This window comes from Eumetopias jubatus, unplaced genomic scaffold, assembly GCF_037043125.1.
Source record: "Eumetopias jubatus isolate StellerSeaLion01/CBP00866 unplaced genomic scaffold, mEumJub1_p1.0 scaffold_6, whole genome shotgun sequence".
In the NCBI taxonomy this organism is placed as follows: Eukaryota; Metazoa; Chordata; class Mammalia; order Carnivora; family Otariidae; genus Eumetopias; species Eumetopias jubatus.
This window is the reverse complement of record NW_028274812.1, coordinates 41,833,750-41,856,506: the sequence shown is the minus strand read 5'-3', so window position 1 is coordinate 41,856,506 and position 22,757 is coordinate 41,833,750. Positions and strand designations below refer to the sequence as shown.

Here is a 22,757-nt window from a genome sequence, read left to right as displayed (position 1 = left end):
TACTGTGTTGCCTTCATTGTAATCCTCATAGTATTGGTGCCATCGAGCTGCTCTTATGAAGTCTACAACTAATCCAAAAGATTAATGATAACCACAGCTCTTTACATCAACCCATTGCATCATTTTTAGAAATTATTCTGGAGGTGTTGCAATATTCTTATTTTTTATAAAAGCAAAAGCCCTCAATGCACAAAAGAGACTTTTAAAAGGTCCCATACTTATTCCGGAATTGCAAACTCAGATGTTACCTAGGGGTAGACAGGTAAAGTCGGCCATGTGTAAGAGAGAAAAGAGGCAGGGGTGAAATAAAAGGACATGTCTCAGGTAAAAGGAAGAGCTTCTACATGGCTTTAGCCATTTGTTGCCATTTAGGAATATTAGCTTAATGTTGATTTTTCAATGTTTTAAGAAAAGCCAGAAAACTATTTTATGCGCCACCTCCCAATTTTTAAATGTTGCCTTTTTTTTTAAACAAAGCCAAAGAAATACATCCACAGACCAAATATGGCCCGCAGAATTCCAGTTTGACCATTAACATCCACTCACTCTAAGCATTATAAAACCCTGACCACTAAAGATACTGGTGAATCACCTCTATGTTTAAAATTTCTATTTAAGAAATGTAAAACTTCCTTCAAAAAATGTACATTCTTAATAACTTATTTTAGAAGATCCTTAGGAGGCTTAATTTAAGTCAATTCTGCTACAATTTAGGTCCTTTCCTTTCACATTTATTTTTAGCAGACTCCTCTGTGTTAACATTTTCAGATTAACATACTCTAATTGCACTGGAGATATAAAGAATAATACAGCTTTGCCATGGACTACAATAAATACAACTTCCATTTATTTGTAAGTCTATTAATATTTCTTTCTTGTTCATCTTAAAATTTTCTAGTAATGAAGTTTCTTATTTTTTAAAGAATGTGATATATACAATGAATAAATGTTATACCTTTAGAAATCTATGAATCCCTTTGCTTCAGGTTTAAGTTCTAAATTTTACACTGGTCAGTCTTGTAACCTTAGACAAAACTTACCTGACCTCGCCAAATTTCAGGTTCCTGCTACATAACAAGAATGGTAATCCTAATGCAAAAACCGTTATTACACATAGCTATACTTTGACACTTTTCAAACCAAATATACTATACATATATTTGACTAACCTTGTTACCTTAAAAGTAATTTAATGAGAAAAAAATAAAAATTTGGCTTCAAAGACACTCTTACCAAATGAATGCAAAATATCTTTTTCCAAATATTTCTCAAAGAAGGACATTAAAAGCCAAAAGTACAGTTGTTTGCTACTAAGGAAAAATGTGTTCACCTCACATTTCAGAAGCAGCTCAATTGAAATACACAGCAATGTGCTTCATCATTTTGCTTTACTACTGATGAATATGAAATTTTTCACAGTTACACAGGAAAACTTCACAAAGTTGGCTAAAAGAACATTTACTTTTTTCAATTTTTTTCTCCAGTTTTATTACCTAGATTTTTCCAAGAAAATTCAATTATTTCTTTCATGATAAAATTGTGAAGTGTTCAAAATATACCAAAATATGCACTGATACACAGAGTACTATTACAACAGAAAAACAAAAAAAATCTAGTATAATTTTGTTTCAAGAAATCATTCTCTTAGCTATTTAAATATGCAAAAAAATTTTCAATCATATATAGAAAAAATTATCAGCAATGACGTTTTAAAAAGAGACTTTATTAGAGTGAGTTATGAATTATAATGCTATTTGGAATTGCTATTTCAGAATGAAAAGATTTATTATATGACCAACCTAACTTTATATATCATATCAATATATAAAAGGATATGTGATAGAAGGAACGAGTATTTTACATCACCTACAACCTTTTAGGTCAAAGAATAGGCTTCTGAGTCATGATAAACAATTACTAGAAATGCATTCATTAATTATGGAAGCACACATATAATTCTTAGTAATTTCACTATACATGGATATCACTTTACACAATGGATGCTTTCTTGAAGTTACCACTTAAACACCCTAGAGTTCACTAATTTAAAAAATCACTGGTAGGGGTGCCTGGGTGGCTCAGTTGTTAAGAGTCTGCCTTCGGCTCAGGTCATGACCCAGGGTCCTGGGATCGAGCCCCACATCGGGCTCCCTCCTTTGTGGGAAGCCTGCTTCTCCCTCTCACACTCCCCCTGCTTGTGTTCCCTCTCTCGCTGTGTCTCTGTCAAATTAAATCTTTAATAAATAAATAAATAAATAATCACTGGTAGATTCTTCTGTAAAACAAAAAATAAACCCAAATCAATGAATACTACTGTGTTTCATCTGTATCAGACCCGAAGTATATTGGATGTGACGGCTACAAAGATGAGCATCTGCATTAGAGACTTTTATAATCATCAGGGTTGATAACTACTAAAATAAACACACACACACACACACACACACACACACACACACACACACACACAAAATTCTTGCATAAATGCAAATAAATATGCTCTAACTCTGTGGTTCTCAACTCTCAACCCGGGCTGCATGTTAGAATCACCTAGAGAGCTTTTTCAAAAACAAGGCCAAGCCCCTACCATTCCCCCACTGCCAAGCCCTTCCTCCACCCCGAAATTCTGATGTGTTTATGAAGATGCCCAAGCATCAGTATTTTTTTTACAGGGGGCCCAACTGATTCTGGTGTAGCCAAGACTGAAAACCAGGCCAGTTTGTTTCCTGGGGGCCAGTTTAAGTGTCAAAAGCTACACAAAACATACACACATAACATTTTGAGTTAACTCTTGTATACAGTGTGAAACAGAGGTTCAACTTCATTCTTTTGCATATGGGTATCCAGCTACTCTAGCACCATTTGTTGAAAAGGCCATTCTTTCCCCCATTGAATGGTCTTGACACCCTCCCTGAAAATCAGTTACCTGTGGATGTGAGGGTGTATATCTAGACTTATTTTGTTGATCTATTTGTCTATCCTTATGCTATACCACACTGTTTTGATTACTGTAGTTTGTAGTCAATTTTGAAATCAGGAACTGTGAGCCTTCCAATTTTGTTGGTGGGCATGAACAAGGGTTAAGGAACTTGCTCAAGATCCCTAAACTCAAAAGTGGCAAAGCCAGCGCTGGAACTGGAGACTTTAAAATCAAGCCAGGCTTGGGGCATGTGGGTGGCTCAGTCGCTTAAGCGTCTGACTTTGGCTCAAGTCATGGTGTCGGGTTCCTGGGATCAAGCCCAGCATGGGGTCCTGGGATCATGTGGGGTCCTGGGGTCATGTGGGGTCCTGGGGTCATGTGGGGTCCTGGGGTTGGGGGTCCCAGCTCAGTGGGGAGTCTGCTTCCCTTCTGCCCCCGCCCTCTGCCCCTCCCCCTGCTCATCCTCTCTGTCTCTGTCTTTCTCAAATGAATAACTAAAATCTAAGAAAATAAAAATTAAAAAAAAAAAAAAAACCTAGCCAGGTTTCTAACTGCTGCACCACACTGCATCTTTGGGTACTTACTTTATAGCATGCCCTATTGTACAATGAAGACTTAACCTAACCTAAAAAGAGGTCTGGCCTTCACTCTGGGCTATTGAGAGGTGATCTCTTCACCCCTTGAATGGCCTGCCTGATGGGAGTGTCTTTGTTTGCCTGGGGCTCTGGCCGCTGGACAGCCTCACAGTGTGATTTGTGATGGGAAAAAAAAAAAAAAGCAATGTCCTCATCCCTACCTCTCTCCCCTCCCACAGGCCTCAAATCCTTGTTGCCACTTTCAGAGACAAAGGGGAAAGCTTGGATCTTTTAGGGGCACCTGGGTGGCTCAGATGGTTAAGCATCTGCCTTCGGCTCAGGTCATGATCCCAGAGTCCTGGGATCGAGTCCCACATCGGGCTCCCTGCTCCTTGGGAGCCTGCTTCTCCCTCTGCCTCTCTCTCTCTCTCTCTGTCTCTCATGAATAAATAAATAAAATCTTTAAAAAAAAAAAAAAAGCTTGGATCTTTTAGAAAATATGTGTAGTTTTCGGCAGAAAAATAAAAGAGGTTCTGGAAAGCAGAGATAGTTTAGGAAAACTGCCCATTAGGGCAAACCCCCCAGAAAGGGCTACTATTGCCTACACTATGGTTTCTCCCCAAATGACTGTATTTTCCCCCACTTTAGTTTATCATACTACCTGAAATCCATCATGTATGGACTCAATTGTCCTAACCATCTTCTTACAAAAATACAATAGTCTAAAGACACCAGTTTCCCCTATAAGTCTGTTTAATAAAATTGTTCTTGCCAAGACCAGGACAACATTGGGTGGATTTAAGAAACCAATGCCCTGATAATGGAGATGGGAAGATAGATAATTCTGAAGTAGGAAACATTTCAGGAAGCAATATATGCCTAAGTGACTCCAGAACATATCATGTTCGAGGAGAGTTAGGTCAGTGAAAACAAAGACAAAATATGAGCAGCTGGACTAACTGACCTTTACTATCACATCCAACTCTGAATTGTAAGATTCTATGAAAACACCAAAGACAAGCCATCTCCTCTTTTCCTTTCCTACACAGAGTTCCTTCCTCCTAAGACACAGGTCTCAGGTTAGTGAATTAACACGTAAATTTTACCATCTATGCTTTTAAGACTACAAACTAATTAAAATACCTTAAGGACTATAAATCTTAAAGACTACAAACTAGTTATAATTTGAGAGTGTCTGGATTTTTTTAGGTAGGCCAAAAGTAAATCTCTTCAGTAAACAGTGAACATTAACTATGAATGTTAATCAGCATGCATTTAATCTAATACACTGTTGAAGAGTAAGTTACTTTATTACAAGAGTCATTAGACTGCTGAGAGGAACATCAATGACCTAACTTTAATCTGAAAAGCATTTTAAAATTGGAGCAGCTGAAACAATACAGGCAAATATGTACCCTTAAACACTACACTAAAAAGAAGAAGAAAAGCTGCAAATTAATGAGCTAACCACTGATCACAAAAGTTTTAAAAATTTTCCAAGAAGAAAGAAAATAAAGAACAGAATGTAAAAACCATAAAATATACACATAATAGAAAGGAAAAACTAAGCCAATAGCTGATTCTTTTAAAAGACTAACAAAATAAACCCCTAGCAGAACAGAAGAGGGAAGGCACAAAAAAAATAAATAAATAAAATAAAAAGGGGGACATATAACTACAGATACTAAAAATATTAAAAAGTTAACAGGATATTAATGAAAAACTTTATAGTGATACATTTGAAAATCTAGATGAAATGTACAAATGTCCAGAATACGATCCTAGGAAAAACTGATAGTAATTTACAAATTATTTAAACAACTGCTTGCATGTGAAATAAAACCCCAAACTTAAATGTTTAAGAGGATCTGTGTGAGGTAAATTTGTATTACATGAATTTACAAAACACTATTTAATTAAACTTTAATTTGAGAAAGTTGCAACTATTCTACAATCTACTTAGCTATTAGCAATGGATTTAATGAAGAAATAAACAAAATCACAGAAATACAAAAAAACTATATGTATAACCAGAAATATTAATGAAATTAGTAACTTTATATTAACAAGAATTCCACACTTTTGAAAACTCCCTTGAGAATCTGGTGAAAACTGTAAATACTCCTATAAAACTGCAAGTAAAAACAAAGTTTTACATTAAAGGGCTCAAGGATCCCTCTTTGCCCATGTAAGAAATGGGTGGAGTTCCAGATAAATACAACTTCAGGGCACCCAAGAGTCAGTTTAAAGGTAACATAAGATAAATTTTCATCTCTGTGAGATCAAAATGAAATACAAACACTGAAATTAAAATACTGCTACCAATAACAGTTAATTGAGATACCTGCAAGACTTTTCAATGCAAAAGATTAATTTAAACGAACCAAAACAAAGAAAAAAAGTCTCTAAAGAAACATAACCTTCCAGAATGATCTCAAATGGTACCTCTCTCATTAAAAACTCCTCTGTCTACTGCTCCCAAGCCCAGAGTACTCTAGCCCTTCTACAGCACTTATATTTCTGCTATGTATCACAGGCATTGGAGTATGTGGCTTATCCCTTCATAAGAACTTAAGCTATTCCACAGGACGTTAATAATCTCACTTCAGTATTCCTGCAGTGCTCAGAACGAGCAACTGGTGCAGCCACTGAAATACCACATAGCAAAGAAGAGAGATCTTGGAAACTCACTGCTTTCAGGCATGGTGAAATAACAGAACTGCTCTTAGAAGAACATGAACAATTTACAATTGTTACTGTGCTGCCCATGAGGAAAAATGAAGAATTAGAATATGTTGGTTGTGGCAGTAGAAACACAGAGGAGACAGAAGCTTTGGAAAGTAAATAAATAATACATAAATTCGGCATTTGTGTAAATAAACCCCCCAAAAATGAACCTCCAACTTGGGTGTTACTTTAACAATAATCAAAGGAACATTTTTTCTCTAACTACACTTGGACCTTTTCTGGATCGGCTAGTTTGTTTGCTTAAGACATCAAAAGCTATTTTACTTGTGAAAATTTTCATCAGTTTCCTCCAGATGTAAGAGGATTTCCTCGGCGCACTCCAGGGAGGGAGCACCCGTGATCTTCTCCTTCACGCTCTGGAACAACTGCCTCAGCATCGCCTGCAGCATCACCTCGTCCTCGCCTGAGAAATGGGCCATCCTCTGCAAAATCAAACGCCCACACCCATTACTCCAGGTCGGCGCAAACGCCGCGCATTGCGCACGCGCGCCCCCACCCAGGCCTGGCCTGCGCGCTACGCCGTTCCCTGGGAGACTGCGGCAAGCGCTTGGGGTGGATCCTTGGCTGCCCGCGCGTTTTTCTGGGAAACAAGTCACCTTACTTTGGGGAAGCAGGGGTCCGTAAGGACCCGCCTTTGGTCCTCGTCGTTGCCGGCCTTCCGTACGAATAGAGTTCAAGTTGTCCCCGCTAGCCGCAAAAATAGAGATCCCGGAAGGTTTTGCCGGGTGGGCCTGACGGCGGGACGTCTGCGGTGCGCGTGACGTCAGCACGTTGACGGGCTTCCTAGGTGAGAGGGAGTGGCACTGGGGACCTGCCTGGCTCCTAAAGGAAGTTTCAGGTTCGCTCGCTGTGCTTAGCCTTGGATTGTAGATGGGAGGGAACCGACTACGAAGAGAAAGAGTTGAGTAAAAGTGAAACTGAAAATAGATTGAAACGTTTTAACTACGTGAATGGTATTGAAATGTTACAATGCGGTTTTTCTTTAACAGCCAACATCTATTGATGCCTTCGCCTTACCGAGCACCTTGCTAGGAACTGTGAAGAAGACGGCCTTCATACAGACACAAAAAGAAATCAACTTTTACACCACAGTGCAATTAAGTGTTATGTTAGAGAAACGCACCAGGTAGGTGTGGAAATCCAGAATCCACTTTTAACCCGTTAGAAGGGTCAAAAAAAGAAGCGAAGAGAGAGGTGTACCATAGTCCAGTACTCGAGTTAGTAGAGTTAGAAGGAGGAGATGAGAAGGCTAGAGAAGCAAATAGGCCACAACTGAAAGGGTCATATTTGGCACGTTTACGAGTTAGAGATTAATCTTGGAAGTAACAGGACACAATTGGATTCCATAGTAACACCATGAGATACCGTATATGAGGAACCTGTGCAGGAAACTGCAGTGCATAATCATAGACCTTCATCCAGTTTCCAATCTAGATAAATCCCCAGACCATGGTCATGTCCAAGGTAAGGAGCCAACCCATCAGAGTATTAGCATCAGATCCTGGTGTTTATGGAATAGTCCCAAGCCACTGATGAGTCACTCGTTTAATGTCAATTAAATTATCCAGCTTAAATTTTACACTTCTGGTCCAATAACATCTGATACACTTCACATGTTAGCCAGGATCAGTGATTTCCTTGATGTTTATGCTGTTACTTCCAAGATTAAAAGTATAATATGTCCTTGCCAACTGTGGCAGCATGTTTCTTGGTAAAATGTATGCTTAATCTACCAGAGTAGGCACACTTGTAATTTTATTTGTGGGTGAACCTATAAAACCCATTATGTGTGTGTGTGTGTGTGTGTGTGTGTGTGCGCGCGTGCACGCATGCACAGAATCACCAGCAATGTGATAGCTACATATTTAGATTAACACAGATGAGTTGTATTGGCACCTCAAACATCAAGATTAACATAGCTAGTAGTGGTGTGATTTTTCTGAAATAGTAAGCTATTGTTAAAATTCAGAACAAAATAATACCCTTTTCTTGATTTACATAGTTTTGCATTCCTGGAAAATTTGGTGTGTTAGAACTGCCAAATATTTTTATATAAATGGAATTCATTTCTATACTCAAATACTTATCAAGAGTTTTTTCATCTACCTGAATGTCTGGCACGATCATTGAGAGTCATATAGGAACCAGAACAATTCTTTTGTGTGGGAAATTGTCTGTGTGTAATTCAAGGTGTTTCATATCTCTAGCTCACACTACAAATGCCAGTAACTGCCATCTAATCATTGTGATAGCAAACATGTCCCCACGTATTTATAAAATGCTTTCTTGGGAAGCAGGGGTGATTTGAGCTGCACAGATTGAGAACCACTGTTCTAAAGGATATAACTTAGGATAAAGAAAAACAACCATAATAGCATACCTGAGATACACAAATGGAAGATAGCCAAACAGCAACTGAGGGTGGTAATGCATTTAAGTAAATCTCAATAAATATTGTCTCTATAAAATAATAACCTATAATATTCTAATTTGTGAAAGTAAAAATGCATAGCACTAAAATACTGTAAACAATCATGTATGAGTAGGAAGTCATGATAGGTTGAAGTATTCTGCAATTCTTGTATTTTTCTACATGGAGTTTAAGATATTGAACTTGATTAGGTAGGCATGGTAAAATTTCAGATGTAACCATTACAAAATTAGAAACAAAGAATTTAAATTCAAAAAACAGAAGGAAAAATGAAATAAGGAGAGAAAAGCAAAAATCCCATTCAATTAAAAAAAGTCAAGAAGGAAAACAGAACCATAAGAAAAATAGGAAAAATTTAAAATATACAAAGACACATGATAGAAAAAGTCCAAAATACTGATAAATTTAAATAAACTCAGCCCTCCTCTTATAGGAACTGTCAGACTGACTATTAAAATAACCAACAATAGGGGTGCCTGGGTGTCCAACTCTCGGTTTGGGCTTAGGTCACGATCTCAGGGTTGTGGGATTGAGCAGCAGGCTCCCTGCTCAGTGGGGAGTCTGCTTGAGTTTCTCTCCCTCTGCCCCTTCTACTACTTGTACTCTCTCTCTCAAATAAATAAATCTTAAAAAAAATAATAAAATAAGCAGCTATATTCTATTTATCAAAACCCTAAAAACAGAAAAATTAGGACTAAAAAGGTGGGGAAAGATAAACCAGGTGAATATTATCCAAAAGAAAGCTGTTGAGACTATATTTGTGTCAGCAAAAATAAAACTTAAGGAAAAAATACATTAGGGACATAGCATGGCACTTCATAATTCAAAAGGAAGATAAAATTTTTAACTTAAAGTAAGTAAGCAAAATTCTTAATCTCTCCAGAAGTCTTTAATATTTTCTAGAGAAGGTTTCTGCACATAAGATACACTTCAAAGTTGAATACCAAGATCTATTTTTTAGGTTTGCTTTTTCAGATTGTAAGAAACGGAAAAAATTTTCTCAGCAAAGTTAGTGTTTATGAAGAACTGAAATATCATTTATCATTGTTAAAGATACAAAAACCTCTCAAGATATCCCAAAACTGTTGTAGCAACCTAATTACCTTGTTGTACATATTATAATAACCCTATCATTTTCATGATTCACTTTGTCTCTTTCTTTATCATCTCTGCTTCTACTGTTTCTGATCTTTTTTCTTTTTTTTAAATTTGTATTTCTTTTATTATGAGCAAAGTTGGTTATTTTTTCATATTTTAAGAGCCATTTAAAATCCTTATAAAAAGAATTCACATAAAGTGAACCTTTGCCAATTTTTCTTTTAGTTGTTAATCTTTTTCTTATTGTTTTTTTTATTATGTTATGTTAATCAGCATACATTACATCATTAGTTTTTGATGTAGTGTTCCATGATTCATTGTTTCCGTATAACACCCAGTGCTGCAATCAATACATGCCCTCTTTAATACCCATCACTAGGCTAACCCATCCCCCACCCCCCTCCCCTCTAGAACCCTTAGTTTGTTTCTCAGAGTCCATAGTCTTTCATGGTTCCTCTCCCCCTCTGATTTCCCCCCCTTCATTTTTCCCTTCCTACCATCTTCTTTTTTTATAACATATAATGTATTATTTGTTTCAGAGGTACAGGTCTGTGATTCAACAGTCTTACACAATTCACAGCACTCACCATAGCACATACCCTCCGCAATGTCTATCACCCAGCCACCCCATCCCTCCCACCCCCCACCACTCCAGCAACCCTCAGTTTGTTTCCTGAGATTAAGAATTCCTCATATCAGTGAGATCATATGATACATGTCTTTCTCTGATTGACTTATTTCGCTCAGCATAATACCCTCCAGTTCCATCCACGTCGTTGCAAATGGCCAGATGTCATTCCTTTTGATGGCTGCATAATCCATTGTATATACCACATCTTTATCCATTCATCTGTTGATGGACATCTTGACTCTTTCCATAGTTTGGTTATTGTGGACATTGCTGCTATAAACATTGGGGTGCACGTACCCCTTCGAATCACTACATTTGTATCTTTGGGATAAATACCCAGTAGTGCAATTGCTGGGTCGTAGGGTAGCTCTATTTTCAACTTTTTGAGGAACCTCCATACTGTTTTCCAGAGTGGCTGCACCAGCTTGCATTCCCACCAACAGTGTAGGAGGGTTCCCCTTTCTCCGCATCCCCGCCAACATCTGTCGTTTCCTGCCTTGTTCATTTTAGCCATTCTGACTGGTGTGAGGTGGTATCTCATTGAGGTTTTGATTTGGATTTCCCTGATGCCAAGCAATGTTGAGCACTTTTTCGTGTGTCTTTGGCCATTTGGATGTCTTCTTTGGAAAAATGTCTGTTCATGACCATCTTTTCTTAATGCCACCTGCATTTAAAACTCCCTAAGGCAAACCGTAAGAGAACCTTAAATATAAAGAACAAACTGAGGGTTGCTGGAGGGGAGGTAGGTGGGGGGATGGGTTAAATAGGTGATGGGCATTAAGGAGGGCACTTGTTAGAATGAGCACTGGCTATTATATGTGGGTGATGAATATGGATTCTGCTCCTGAAACCAGTGATGCACTGTATGTTAACTAACTTGAATTTAAAATAAATAAATAAATAAATAAACAAACAAACAAACAAACTCCCTAAGACTCTGTAGAGGATGCCTTGATGCATAACCCATATCCCTTCAGGACAAAGCACTTATTCCCTCATCTCCTTGAAGTGTTGGCTACTGATATTTTATAGCTGAATCCCTCTTCAGGAATTGCCCTGGAAGAAGGAATTGGTCATGCTCCCTCCCTGAGAAAGGCTCATGTCTGATGACCGGTCAATGTGGTATCTAATCAGCCATTCTTTTTGTCTCAGTTGGAACAACTCTGAAGCATCCCAGTTTCAGAACTCCTCATGTGATTTCCTGAAGCCTCTGTTGCAAGGGCATTACAGTTGAACTTCTTTTTTGTTTTGTTTTGTTTTGTTTTTAATATTTTATTTATTTGACAGAGAGAGACATAGTGAGAGAGGAGACACAGGCAGGGGGAGTGGGAGAGGGAGAACCAGACTCCCCGTTGAGCAAGGAGCCCAATGTGGGACTCAATCTCAGGACCCTAGGATCATGACCTGAGCCAAAGGCAGACGCTTAATGACTGAGCCACCCAGGCGCCCTACAGTTGAACTTATTTTTCCTAATTTTACTTCCCAAAGTTCTACCAGATGCTGTCTCCAAGAACACACACTAATAAGTCTGCATACAAATCTCAGATTCCTGGAGTCTGTTTCTGGAGAAATGCTATCTGCTACAGAATCTGACTGGGTCAATTAGATAGTATCCCCCTATCTGATACATATTGTTCCTAATAGGATGAGTTTCTGATGATGGCATAAACTGCTGGTCTTCCTTATGTCCATGGAATTTTGTCAAGGCACTGAGTTTTGTTCCAAACATACATGGTCACAGGAGCAAGGTCAATTACCCAAAACATGGTTTTTACATGTTTGCTTTAACTAAAAACAAAAACTAGACTGTGGACATAAAAGGTGCTTGGGACTCATGGACTTGCAATGAGATAACACACGTAAAAGACTAACAAAGGCCTTAAATTTGGGGAAAGTGTTGTTGCCCAATTCTACAGCTTTGAATTGAATATTTTCATAGAACTTGGTCAGATCCAACTTACATAATCTAATAAAAGAGTAAATCATTTCAAATTTTCAAAGCTTTGAAATTGGCTCTTTTTTTTCCCTAGACAATAAATCAGAGTGAAATGAGGATATAAACCTCTAACATTGCTATTAAAGCCTTCTTTATATCTGGGATTTCCCATTTCAGAGTGGACTTCACTTTTTCCCAGAGGGATATTGTCATTTGATAAGAAAACCAAAGTCTTACTGATGAAAAATTCTTCCAAAAGTCTCACATGGCCGTTGGCCATTTACCCAAAATATAAGTATTTAGCATTGAGGGTATGCTCCAATGTCTAGATAAAGAATTTGAATTAGTATAGATACCTATTTGTCCTTATATACAGGGTTCATGTACTGATCCCACCTAACTTGACCTAAAGAATATTCTGAATTAATCTCTGAGCTATGGTCCTATCCTGTCTGTCAATTCTTTTAACAGTATGTGAGTGAGACAAGAAGCTCACTCTTTGAAAGCAAGGTTATAATACACTCTCAAGTATAACTGAACTTTGCCTTTGAAAATTTGATTTAACACAGTTTTTATTTTTTTTAAAGATTTTTATTTATTTGAGTGAGAGAGAGAGAGAGAGAGACCATGAGCGGGGGAGGGTCAGAGGGAGAAGCAGCCTCCCCACTGAGCAGGGAGCCCGATGCTGGACTCGATCCCAGGACCCCAGAATCATGACCTGAGCCACCCAGGTGCCCCTAACACAGTTTTTAAATACTTTACCCAACTCTGTGTTTTGAAAGCATATTACCAGCCTACAGCCAAAGGTCTTTTTACATAAGAATTGTAGATGAGCTACTCTAAGTCATTCCTATAAATATATGGCATATGTTTATAGGAATACCTGTTAATAGAGTAACATTCAGTCATTTTAAGACTTGACCTCAAACTTCAGAGTCCACATATATCTTGTATTAGTTTAGGTTACAATATAAGCCACTGTAAAAGAAAGGGGGGTGGGTGGAGCAAAAATATAGTAGTTTAAGCAACAAAGAGGCTTGTTTACCTCTTATGTTGCCATCCAAACGCTGGTAGGGCAGCTTTGCCATCATCAACAAGAATTTTTCATCTTTGGGTCCAAGGTGGCTTCTCCACCTTCCATGACTACATCTGTTTTTCAGCCAATACAGAAAAGAAATGGGCAAGAGCATCACCAGGAAGTGACATACATCACTTCTGTTTACATCCCATTAGCTAAGATGTAGTTATATGAACACTGGTAGCTGCCTCAGAGGTAAAAAGTAGAGTCTTTGCCTGGCTAAGAAAAACTAGGATCTTCAATTACTAAAAGAAGAAAGAATGGATATTGGTGGATAGCTAGCAGTCTCTGCCACATATCCTTGTGGCAAGTTGTTCTAACTTTCCAAGTTGTACACATTTTTAGTAAAGGGCTAAATCAGTCACAATTCAGGTCAGGAAACAGAAACCACTCTAGGTATTTTAAGAAGTACAGGTATTTAGAAGTTTACAAAATTACTAGGAAGGCAAGAGAAGAAGGCTTTAATCTGAGACTTCAGAAATTATTTTTAGAGCACTAAAGAACTGACCGTGCAGTAGAAATACTACTACTGAGCTACCATGGAACTATTGAATTTGTGAACACAGAGCAATAGCCAAATTCAGGGATAGGAGACCTGAGTCTGGAAGCCACTATGATCAGCACAAATGCCCATTAAATCCCACAGAGCCATTTACTGGGCACTGAAATAGGGCCACCATCTCCACTGAAATTGTTTCAAACACCATAGGAAGCTGGAGATAGGATTATGAAATGCTGCTACAGAAAATGTCACATTTCCATGACCACGTTTACCAGCATATACGCAACCAAGAAAAGACATAAAACATTTGGGTTACCTTCCAAATTGTGCAAGTGCACTTAATTTGCAGAAACTAATGCACATCCAAAACAAGCTGCAAAGGAGTCTAAAAACGTCATTGAGGGGTGCCTGGGTGGCTCAGTCGTTAAGCGTCTGCCTTCGGCTCAGGTCATGATCCCGGGGTCCTGGGATCGAGCCCCGCATCGGGCTCCCTGCTTGGCGGGAAGCCTGCTTCTCCATCTCCCACTCCCCCTGCTTGTGTTCACTCTCTCGCTGTCTCTCTCTCTGTCAAATAAATAAATAAAATCTTTAAAAAATAATAAAAAATAAAAAAATAAAAACATCATTGATAGTATAACAACTTTTATAGAATAGAAAGATATAGTAGGAATATAGATTAGAAGATGAGCAAGTCAAAAACCCACCACTGTGGCAAGTAGCACCATATATTCTGGAAAAGAAATTGATCATGAATACTGCTCGGCAAAACCCCAATTTAAACTCCCACAACTGACTGATTGACTAAATATTTTTGTACTTATTCAACTAGTCAAATTCTACCTATTAGTCCTAAGCTTTCACCTTTGACATGATCTCTCATCTTCTCACATACCTGTAAGTACTTATTTTTAAAAAATTAGAGTATGCTTAACAAGTAGTGAATTATATCATTCATTATATTCATAATATTCCTTTGCTTTTATTGGCTTTAGTGCTCAGCATATAATTTCATATTCCTAGACATGTTCAAAACCAAGAAATATTAAGCTAATGGAATGAAAATAAGGTCAGCCAGTGGTGACTGATACCATTCTGTCAATAGAAGCATTTCTTTCATGTTAACACATAATCCTAAAAGAATGATACTCAAAACCAAATGAAATGTAACTTATTACTACATAGTACTATTTATGGTTTTATATAATAATGAATAATAATGAAGGGCTATTATATATTCCTAAGGTGCTTTTTGTTTTACCAAACACTATTTTAAATAATTCAGACAATATTTAATTAGTGTGTTTATATAATGTAACTGAAAACTTAAATCACAATACTTACAAAATAATATTAGTTGGTCCAGGATTCCCTCCACCCCACTGGGGAAAAAATGTTATTAACTGACTTGAGCTAGTAATTAATTTCAATGTTCATGCATTCCCTGATTAGCCCAAGTATACTAGTGCTCAGTTGGGAAACAAGTTTGAGGAATCTTTGTGTAGTTAATTCTCAAAAACATATAGTCATCTAGATTATTAGAGACCAAGATTATATAGTATATCACAAGAATAAAACTTTATCCAGCAGACAATGGCTCCATTGAAAATTCTTCAGCAAAAATAAGGTAATTGCTATTGGTTTTTTTCATTGTCTAGGATCCTCTACCCTGTCACAAATTTGGGGGAAATAGCCTCTCGTTTTTAAAAAAAAATTTTCCTCTTTTTAAATTGATGTAAAATTGACATATAACACTGTGTTCATTTTATGTGTCTCTCATTTCTGATTCCACATGAGGAAGACGCTCCCTCTCTCAACCCCAGACAAACAGACATAGGCAGTTGACATAGCCTGAGCTAATCAGTTGCTACCATGTGAATTTTGTTGGTAATACAGTGGAAAGGATTGCTCTCTTCTCTGCTTACCTCTCCTAAGCATAAGTTACTACAGGGATTCTTTTTCCTTTTTTTTTTTTTTTTAAGATTTTATTTATTTATTTGACAGAGAGAGACACAGTGAGAGAAGGAACACAAGCAGGGGGAGTGGGAGAGGGAGAAGCAGGGATTCTTTTTCAAATTACACAAATACACACATCACACACCACACCACACCACTCAAATGACAAAAAGTAAATGGGAAAACCATGGGAAAGATCAAGATTAAAACAATGTTCATAAAGCATCAAATACATAAAGTACAATAAACATTGGCAGAGGCCTTCTAACTTATAAAAACCATCTCACCTAAAGATGGCAATAATATGTAATGACTGTTACACAAATTTCAATAACAAAAAGTTTAATTGAAATTCCATGACCCACAGTATATAATGAAAAGCAAAATAAACATATCTATGCAGCTAAATTTTGTATCACTGTAAACTGTTAATAAGATTGTTAATCCTTAACATCGCTTTCCTGTGGGATTTTTTTTAAGTGTAAAGAATAGCCAATAATGTTAAAACCAAGAATAATTTATAAAGTACTTTTCTGAATATTAAAAAATTCAAATTAGTGATACAGTAAAATATTAAACTGAAGAAATTAAAATGTTATGTAATAATAATAGGACAAAAGAAGTAATCTTCAGCCACACTGGCAATCAAAAAAAAAAAAAAGGCAAACTAAAACAAGTAACCATTTTAAATTTACAAAATTAGCATAGTTTTAGAGCATACACATATTTAGCATTCAATAGTATGCAACAAAATGAATACTCTTATAATATTCCTTTATAGTAATCTCTTTTATTAGGAGTACAAATAGGCAAAATCTTCTTGGAAAGGAAACTGGCAATATGTATCAAGAACTTTTGATTCAGCAATTCCATTTCTAGGCATCTACTCCAAGGATCAGAGATACAGTTGATGGATTTATTATAAGGATGTTTATAGACAGGTTATTTGTATCTTTAAGAAATTGGAAAACCTCCTAAATATTTCATAATATCCTGAAGTTTAAATAAATTATGGTGCAGCCATATGTTATTAATGTCAGCCATTTAAAAAAATGTTTTCTGGAGTGCCTGAGTGGCTCAATCAGTTGAGCAATCAACTCTTGGTTTTCAGCTTAGGTAGTGATCTCAGGGTCGTGGGATCGGATCATGGGATCAGGTCGACGGATGGGCCTCTGCATCAGGTTCTGCACTCGACATGGAGTCAGCTTGTCCCTCTCTCTCTCTGCTTCTCCCCCTGCTCTCTCTCTCTCTCAAATAAATAAATAAAATCTTTAAAAAATAAAAAAAATGTTTCTTATGAATCTTTAATAATGGGAAATATTCACATTTTAAAAATGGAAAAATTTGAACCTAACATGTATATATTCATTCAATATTTATTGTCTATAATCTGAAATGCATGATTAGGTACTTGGCAATACATACACACATACATTTCACAATTATGCATGAAAATTTCTTCTACCATAATTGTGATATTAGTATATATAATGCTAGGCCTAACAAGATCTTCATACAGGAATGGTATAAGTGCACTAAATCCTTAGACACCAGAGAAGAAAGAAGCCAATGGACTATCTCTAAAGTTGATAAGTTGGTAAATAATGATATGGTGGTATTATATTGAATTAATGAGAAAACTATCAAGACAATTAAAAACAAACATTTGACTATGGTTGCCTCTAAGAAGTTGAAAGTACAATGGAGTTGGGGCAGCAATGAGGCAGAAGGGCTTGCTTTCTGTTATAAGCCCTACTATACTATTTGATTTTTATTAATGTATATACTTTAATTTTATTTATTTATTTTTTCAATTTGTTTTGAGAGAGAGAGAGAGCACATAGCAAGCGGGGGAGCGGGGCAGAAGGAGAGGGGAGAGAGAAGCTTTAGCAGGCTCCATGCCCAGCGCAGAGCCCAGTGCAGGGCTCAGTCTCACAATCCTGAGATCATGACCTGAGCGGAAATCAAGAGCCACATGCTCAACCAACTGAGCCACCCAGGCTCCCCTATACTTTCATTTTATAAACAGAATGCCCTTTTAAATGTTGGTAGTACATGGGGCTCAATAAATAGTACCCCCCTTTCCCACCAAAGATCAGAACTGAAAGGTCAACAGAAGAGTCAGATAGCTAGGGATAAAATATCAACTTCATTAAAAGGTTAATTGAAAGAAGCACATGGCTGGCTCAGTTGGTGGAGCACATGACTCTTGATCTCTGGGTTATGAGTTCAAACCCACGTTGGGTGTAGAGATTACTTAAAATCTTTAGAGGAAAAAAATGTTAATTGAAGATGTAACATATATGTGTCATAACAGGCTTGCTAATATTTCATCACTAAATTTGCCTTTACCTACCCAGTCACTTGCATAGCTGTAAAATAGCAGGCCACCCCCACAGAGGAAAGCAGAGAGAAAAGTGCATGCATCCTACACATCAGCTAAGACTAAAAATCAAAAGGAGAAGGGAGGTGAGCAAATGCACTTGGTTTCTTCTTTCAGAGTCACTGATCATTTCCGTAAACTCACTCACTAGCCATCTACTAATCAAACATATATATCTGCCATGTGTGAGGTACTTTGCTACATGCTATGCTAAGACCAGTGAACCATAAAACTGGTAAGACAAGACTACTATCTTCAGCTTATAATCCAGTGAGAGAGACATGTAACAAATAAGGGAGACATGTATGTAAATAATTACACAAGATGCTACATATCATCTTGAATGATTCCATACACTTCTAAAAATCTGTGTTTGGGTGGTGCCTGGGTGGCTCAGTTGGTTAAGTATCTGCCTTCGGCTCAAGTCATGATCCTAGAGTTCCAGGATCAAGTCCCAGGATGGAGTCTTGGGATGGAGCCCAGCATCGGGCTCCCTGCTGAGCAGGAGTCTGCTTCTCCCTCTGCCCCACACCCCACTCGTGCTCTCTCTCACTCTCTCATTCTCCTTTAAACAAATAAATAAAATCTTAAAAAAAAAATATGTGTTTGGGGAGATCTTTCAGTTCATCAATTATTTATTTTATCCATATAGAGATAGTAGTTTTGTTGATTGTCCTCTAATCTTGCCATATAGTATTTGCATTATGTAAGTAAAGTTGTAATAGTCTAAATTCTTCAGATGCCTGTATTTATCCCTTTATTACTATTTTTAATCCCTTTATTACTTTTGAAATCTGCTTTCCAGCCCAGTTTCTTTGTACATAGATTTCAATAGCCTCTGTGTTCTGTAATATTTGATATTTTAGTGGCAGTTTTCAAATTTATTGATATAAGTCTCTCAACAATAAAATTGATCATATTCTTTCATTTCCCAGGTATTTTCCTGTTGATACAGAATATAAAGATTAAGATAATGTGTTTTAAAGATATCAAGGCCCTAAAATAACATTTGAATTGAAAGAGGTAATTATTATTTTTTTTAAGATTTTATTTATTTACTTGAGAGAGAGCATGAGAGAGAGAGCGCACAAGCAGGGTGAGAGGACAAAGGGAGAGAGAAGCAGGCTTCCCGCTGAGCAGAGAGCCTGACTCGGAGCTTGATCCCAGGGCCCCGGATCATGACCTGAGCCAAAGGCAGACACTTAACCAACCGAGCCACCCAGACGTCCCAAGAGGTAATCTATTTAATAGAGTTTGGTGCCTTGAGGTTTTCTGAAAATTTAGTAGTCTTTTTTCTAATACAGATATAAAAAATTGCCAATATAACCCAATAATACAATATTCTAGTGAATTACAAAACTATGGTAAAATGTCAAGGTACTGTTAGACTACTAACAATAAGCACGGAGTAATTTTAAAAGCCTTTTTTTTCATCACTTCAAGAAACTTATCTTGCTATTAAGCAAGATCACCTGGATGATGTACATTTGCTATAACTAGAAACATCCTATAATATAGAAATATTTTATGGAAAAAATTTTATGAATTTTTATTATGTAAAATTATTTGGCCTGTTAAATATGGCAACTTGAACACATGCATTTATTTCTACCCTATCCAGAAACCCTACTAAAATGATGATGAGGAAATACAAGAACCATAAACTCACAAGGACAAAGAGAATGTTGAGAGGAAATAACAGAGAATTTGCTTTGTTCAAATGTGGAGACTGTAGGTGAGGGTTTACCTACTCAGACATGCTAACAGTTCTGGGAATAATTGTTACCAGTTGTGAGTACAGATTTAGCTTGAAATCTCACCTTATCCTATACAAGAAAGCATAATTTAGGAAGAATACTCTGGTTCATGTAGATAAGAATTTTCCAGGAGTCAAGCTATATCATAAAAGAAGACAAGAGTTGGGTGGAGACCTTATTTGTGTTCTAAGTGAGTTTACTGTTATGGATTTATTGATAAGTCAAGCTGTATTATACACCAAGAGACAGGAGGAAAGTTTTTGTGTCCTCTGAGTGTAAGTGAGGATTTATCCTGAAATCAGACCTCATCAGACATAAGCTGATATATTCAGAGGAAAAGTCTTTGGTGTGCAAGGAATATAGGCATGAGTTTACTGAGATGTCAAGGGCAAGCTAACTTGAGACAGAGAAACCCTATTTGTTTTAGAAGAGTGAAATGAGTCAGAAGATAGAGCTCACCAAACTCAGGCAGCTACACCCTACAAAGACTTAATGATCCATGATTTTAAAATGCTGGGTATACTGTGATGACTCTCTAGCCTTTATCTCCAACCCTAACATTTCACTTGTACCATAGATTCTTATATACAATTGCCTGTTGAACATTTCCATTCAGATAGATAATAGGACTCTCACAGCTTAACATTTCCAAAGCCAACTTTTGAACATACTCTGCTTCCTCTTACTTCCTGAATCTCTCTCCCATCTGAGTCTTTACTCAGTGGGTGGGTCCTTTGACCCACCCTCATTTCCAATTGCTCAGCCTAATTGAAATCATCCTTGACTCCTTTCTTACATTATATTCCATACCCACCCAGGCTATTAGGAAATTGTGCCAGCTCCACTATCAAGCATGTCCAGAATCTCTCCAGTTCTTACCACATCCAGTGACACCACCCCAGGTCAGGACACCATCAATTCCCTCTCCAACTTCATCTCCATCTAGTCTTCCTCCACCCTCCCCTAGTCATTCTGATACTTACAGTCTTCCTTGCTATTCTTAAAACACAGTAAGCATTCTCTTATCTTCAGGCCATTGTGTTTTGGTTCCTCCAGCAGGAATACTCTTCCTTTCAGTTATACATGTAGCTGATTCTTTCACTTCCTTTAGCTCTCTGCCCAAATATCAATAAAACAAATAGAGATCAGTAAAGAAGGATCTTTTACTACCTTATATTAAAAAAATAAACTTAATACCCTTTCATTATCATTTTTCACAAAGTTCTCTCCAGTCTTTACACAGTCTGATTACTTCCTGAGCAGGAAGGATCATGCAAAACCTTTTCAATTCTTGGGTTACGTGGGTGGCTCAGTTGGTTGAGCATCTGCCTTCAGCTCAGGTCATGATCGTGGGGTCCTGGGATTGAGACCCCTGTGGGGCTCCCTGCTCAGAGGGGAGCCTGCTTCTCCCTCTCCCTCTTCCCTTCCCCCCAACCCTGCTCCTGCTCTCTCTTGTGCACGCTCTCTCTCAAATACATTAATTAAAAAAAACTCAACTCTCTAAAAACTTTAATATTGATTTTTTTACTTCACTTTGGAATGTCATATCTATTATACATAGATGTCTCAATAGAAACTTTCAGTTTCACATCCTACTACATTTTTTTTATGTTATGTTTCTCTCACTAGAACTTTAGCTCTATAGAGGCAGAGACTTTATCTCCTTTTCATCAATAGAACTACAGTATCCCTAATACTGCCTGGCACATAGCTTTCTAGAATATTTGTTCAATAGATGAATAAATGAATGAACACAGAAGAGAGGTGAGGGAATAATCTGGATAATGATCAAGAGAAATAGCAGAATGGCAGAATTGATAGACTGGAGTGAGACCCCAGCCTCCATCCTTCAAGAGATTAACAATTAGATATCCACAAACAAAAACAGCTGTGAGAGAGCTCTGACACCCACTTTAGCAACATAGTGGAATGAAAAAAAAAAAGAAATCTGAGAATAACTTCACTAAAAGAGAAAGAAGACAACCTCATTTTTCCAGCATCATCCCAAGAATACCCCAAGCTAGCACTGTTCAGTGCTAAGAGGCAATTTCCCAGCTCGTAAGAGTTCCCCTTACCATGAAAGGAAAAACCGGGTAAGCATCTAGCTTCCCCAGCCTCTTGGAGCACCAAAGTCCTGTTTAGGTTTCACCTCTCCCAGACCCACAAAATTGAGACATATAGAAACTACAGACACAGCTAGGGACAAGGAAGAAAAGCAGAGGTTACCAATAGCCACCACATATTGGGAGAGACTGGTTTATAGTGACCTGCTCTGCAGACTAACACAGCAGATTTCACTACTGAAGAAACTAATAGCCAGCACTGCTGCCATGGAGAACCCTCTGCAGTTTTCATTAGCTTTTGTCCCACTGGCATTTGTATTCCATGATGCCAGCCCCCCACTAGAGCCTGGGAACCACACTGACAGCCAGCCCAGGCCTCTACAGCTGCCCTACTGCAAGATGACAGCCTAGACTCCTGCAGCTGACTCCTACAACCATAAGCACTTTTGAGGCTAGCCCATCCAGCCATGCACTTGCACATCGCCAACCTGACACCTGTCATTAGCATACACTGTAATGCACATGCCCAGAAGACACTGTATGGACATGAGAAGCCCTCCAACAGCCAGGGTCCCCACAGCTGCTTGTGGGCCCAGATCAGGCCCTGTCTTCTGTCACTGGCCTGCACCACTGTGCTTCAATGCCTACTCTCACCACTCCTGTTCAACATACTACTGGAAAT

At 37.7% G+C, this 22,757-nt stretch overlaps 1 protein-coding gene and 1 long non-coding RNA gene across 7 annotated transcripts in view; one reads left to right on the top strand and one right to left on the bottom strand.

The window, feature by feature from the left end:
* Positions 1 to 6,964, bottom strand: part of TBC1D32 (TBC1 domain family member 32) — a 196,732-nt gene extending 189,768 nt beyond the window's left edge. For 3 of the 4 annotated variants that reach the window (XM_028117066.2, XM_028117068.2, XM_028117070.2), the window contains exons 1-2: positions 6,845 to 6,964; positions 6,508 to 6,665 (exon numbers count right to left, since the gene is read on the bottom strand). In XM_028117066.2, coding sequence (XP_027972867.2) covers positions 6,508 to 6,662 — 155 coding nt within the window. In that variant the 5' untranslated portion in view covers positions 6,663 to 6,665; positions 6,845 to 6,964. Of the gene's footprint in view, positions 1 to 6,507; positions 6,666 to 6,839 lie in introns of all 4 variants that reach the window. The other variant, XM_028117067.2, reaches the window with a different exon arrangement.
* A 73-nt stretch (positions 6,965 to 7,037) lies between these two features.
* LOC148164056 (uncharacterized) overlaps positions 7,038 to 22,757 on the top strand; it is a 41,872-nt gene continuing 26,152 nt past the window's right edge. For 2 of the 3 annotated variants that reach the window (XR_015768310.1, XR_015768309.1), the window contains exons 1-2: positions 7,038 to 7,143; positions 7,233 to 7,369. This is a non-coding gene — a long non-coding RNA (uncharacterized LOC148164056). Of the gene's footprint in view, positions 7,144 to 7,232; positions 7,370 to 16,983; positions 17,105 to 22,757 lie in introns of those variants that run through there. The other variant, XR_015768308.1, reaches the window with a different exon arrangement.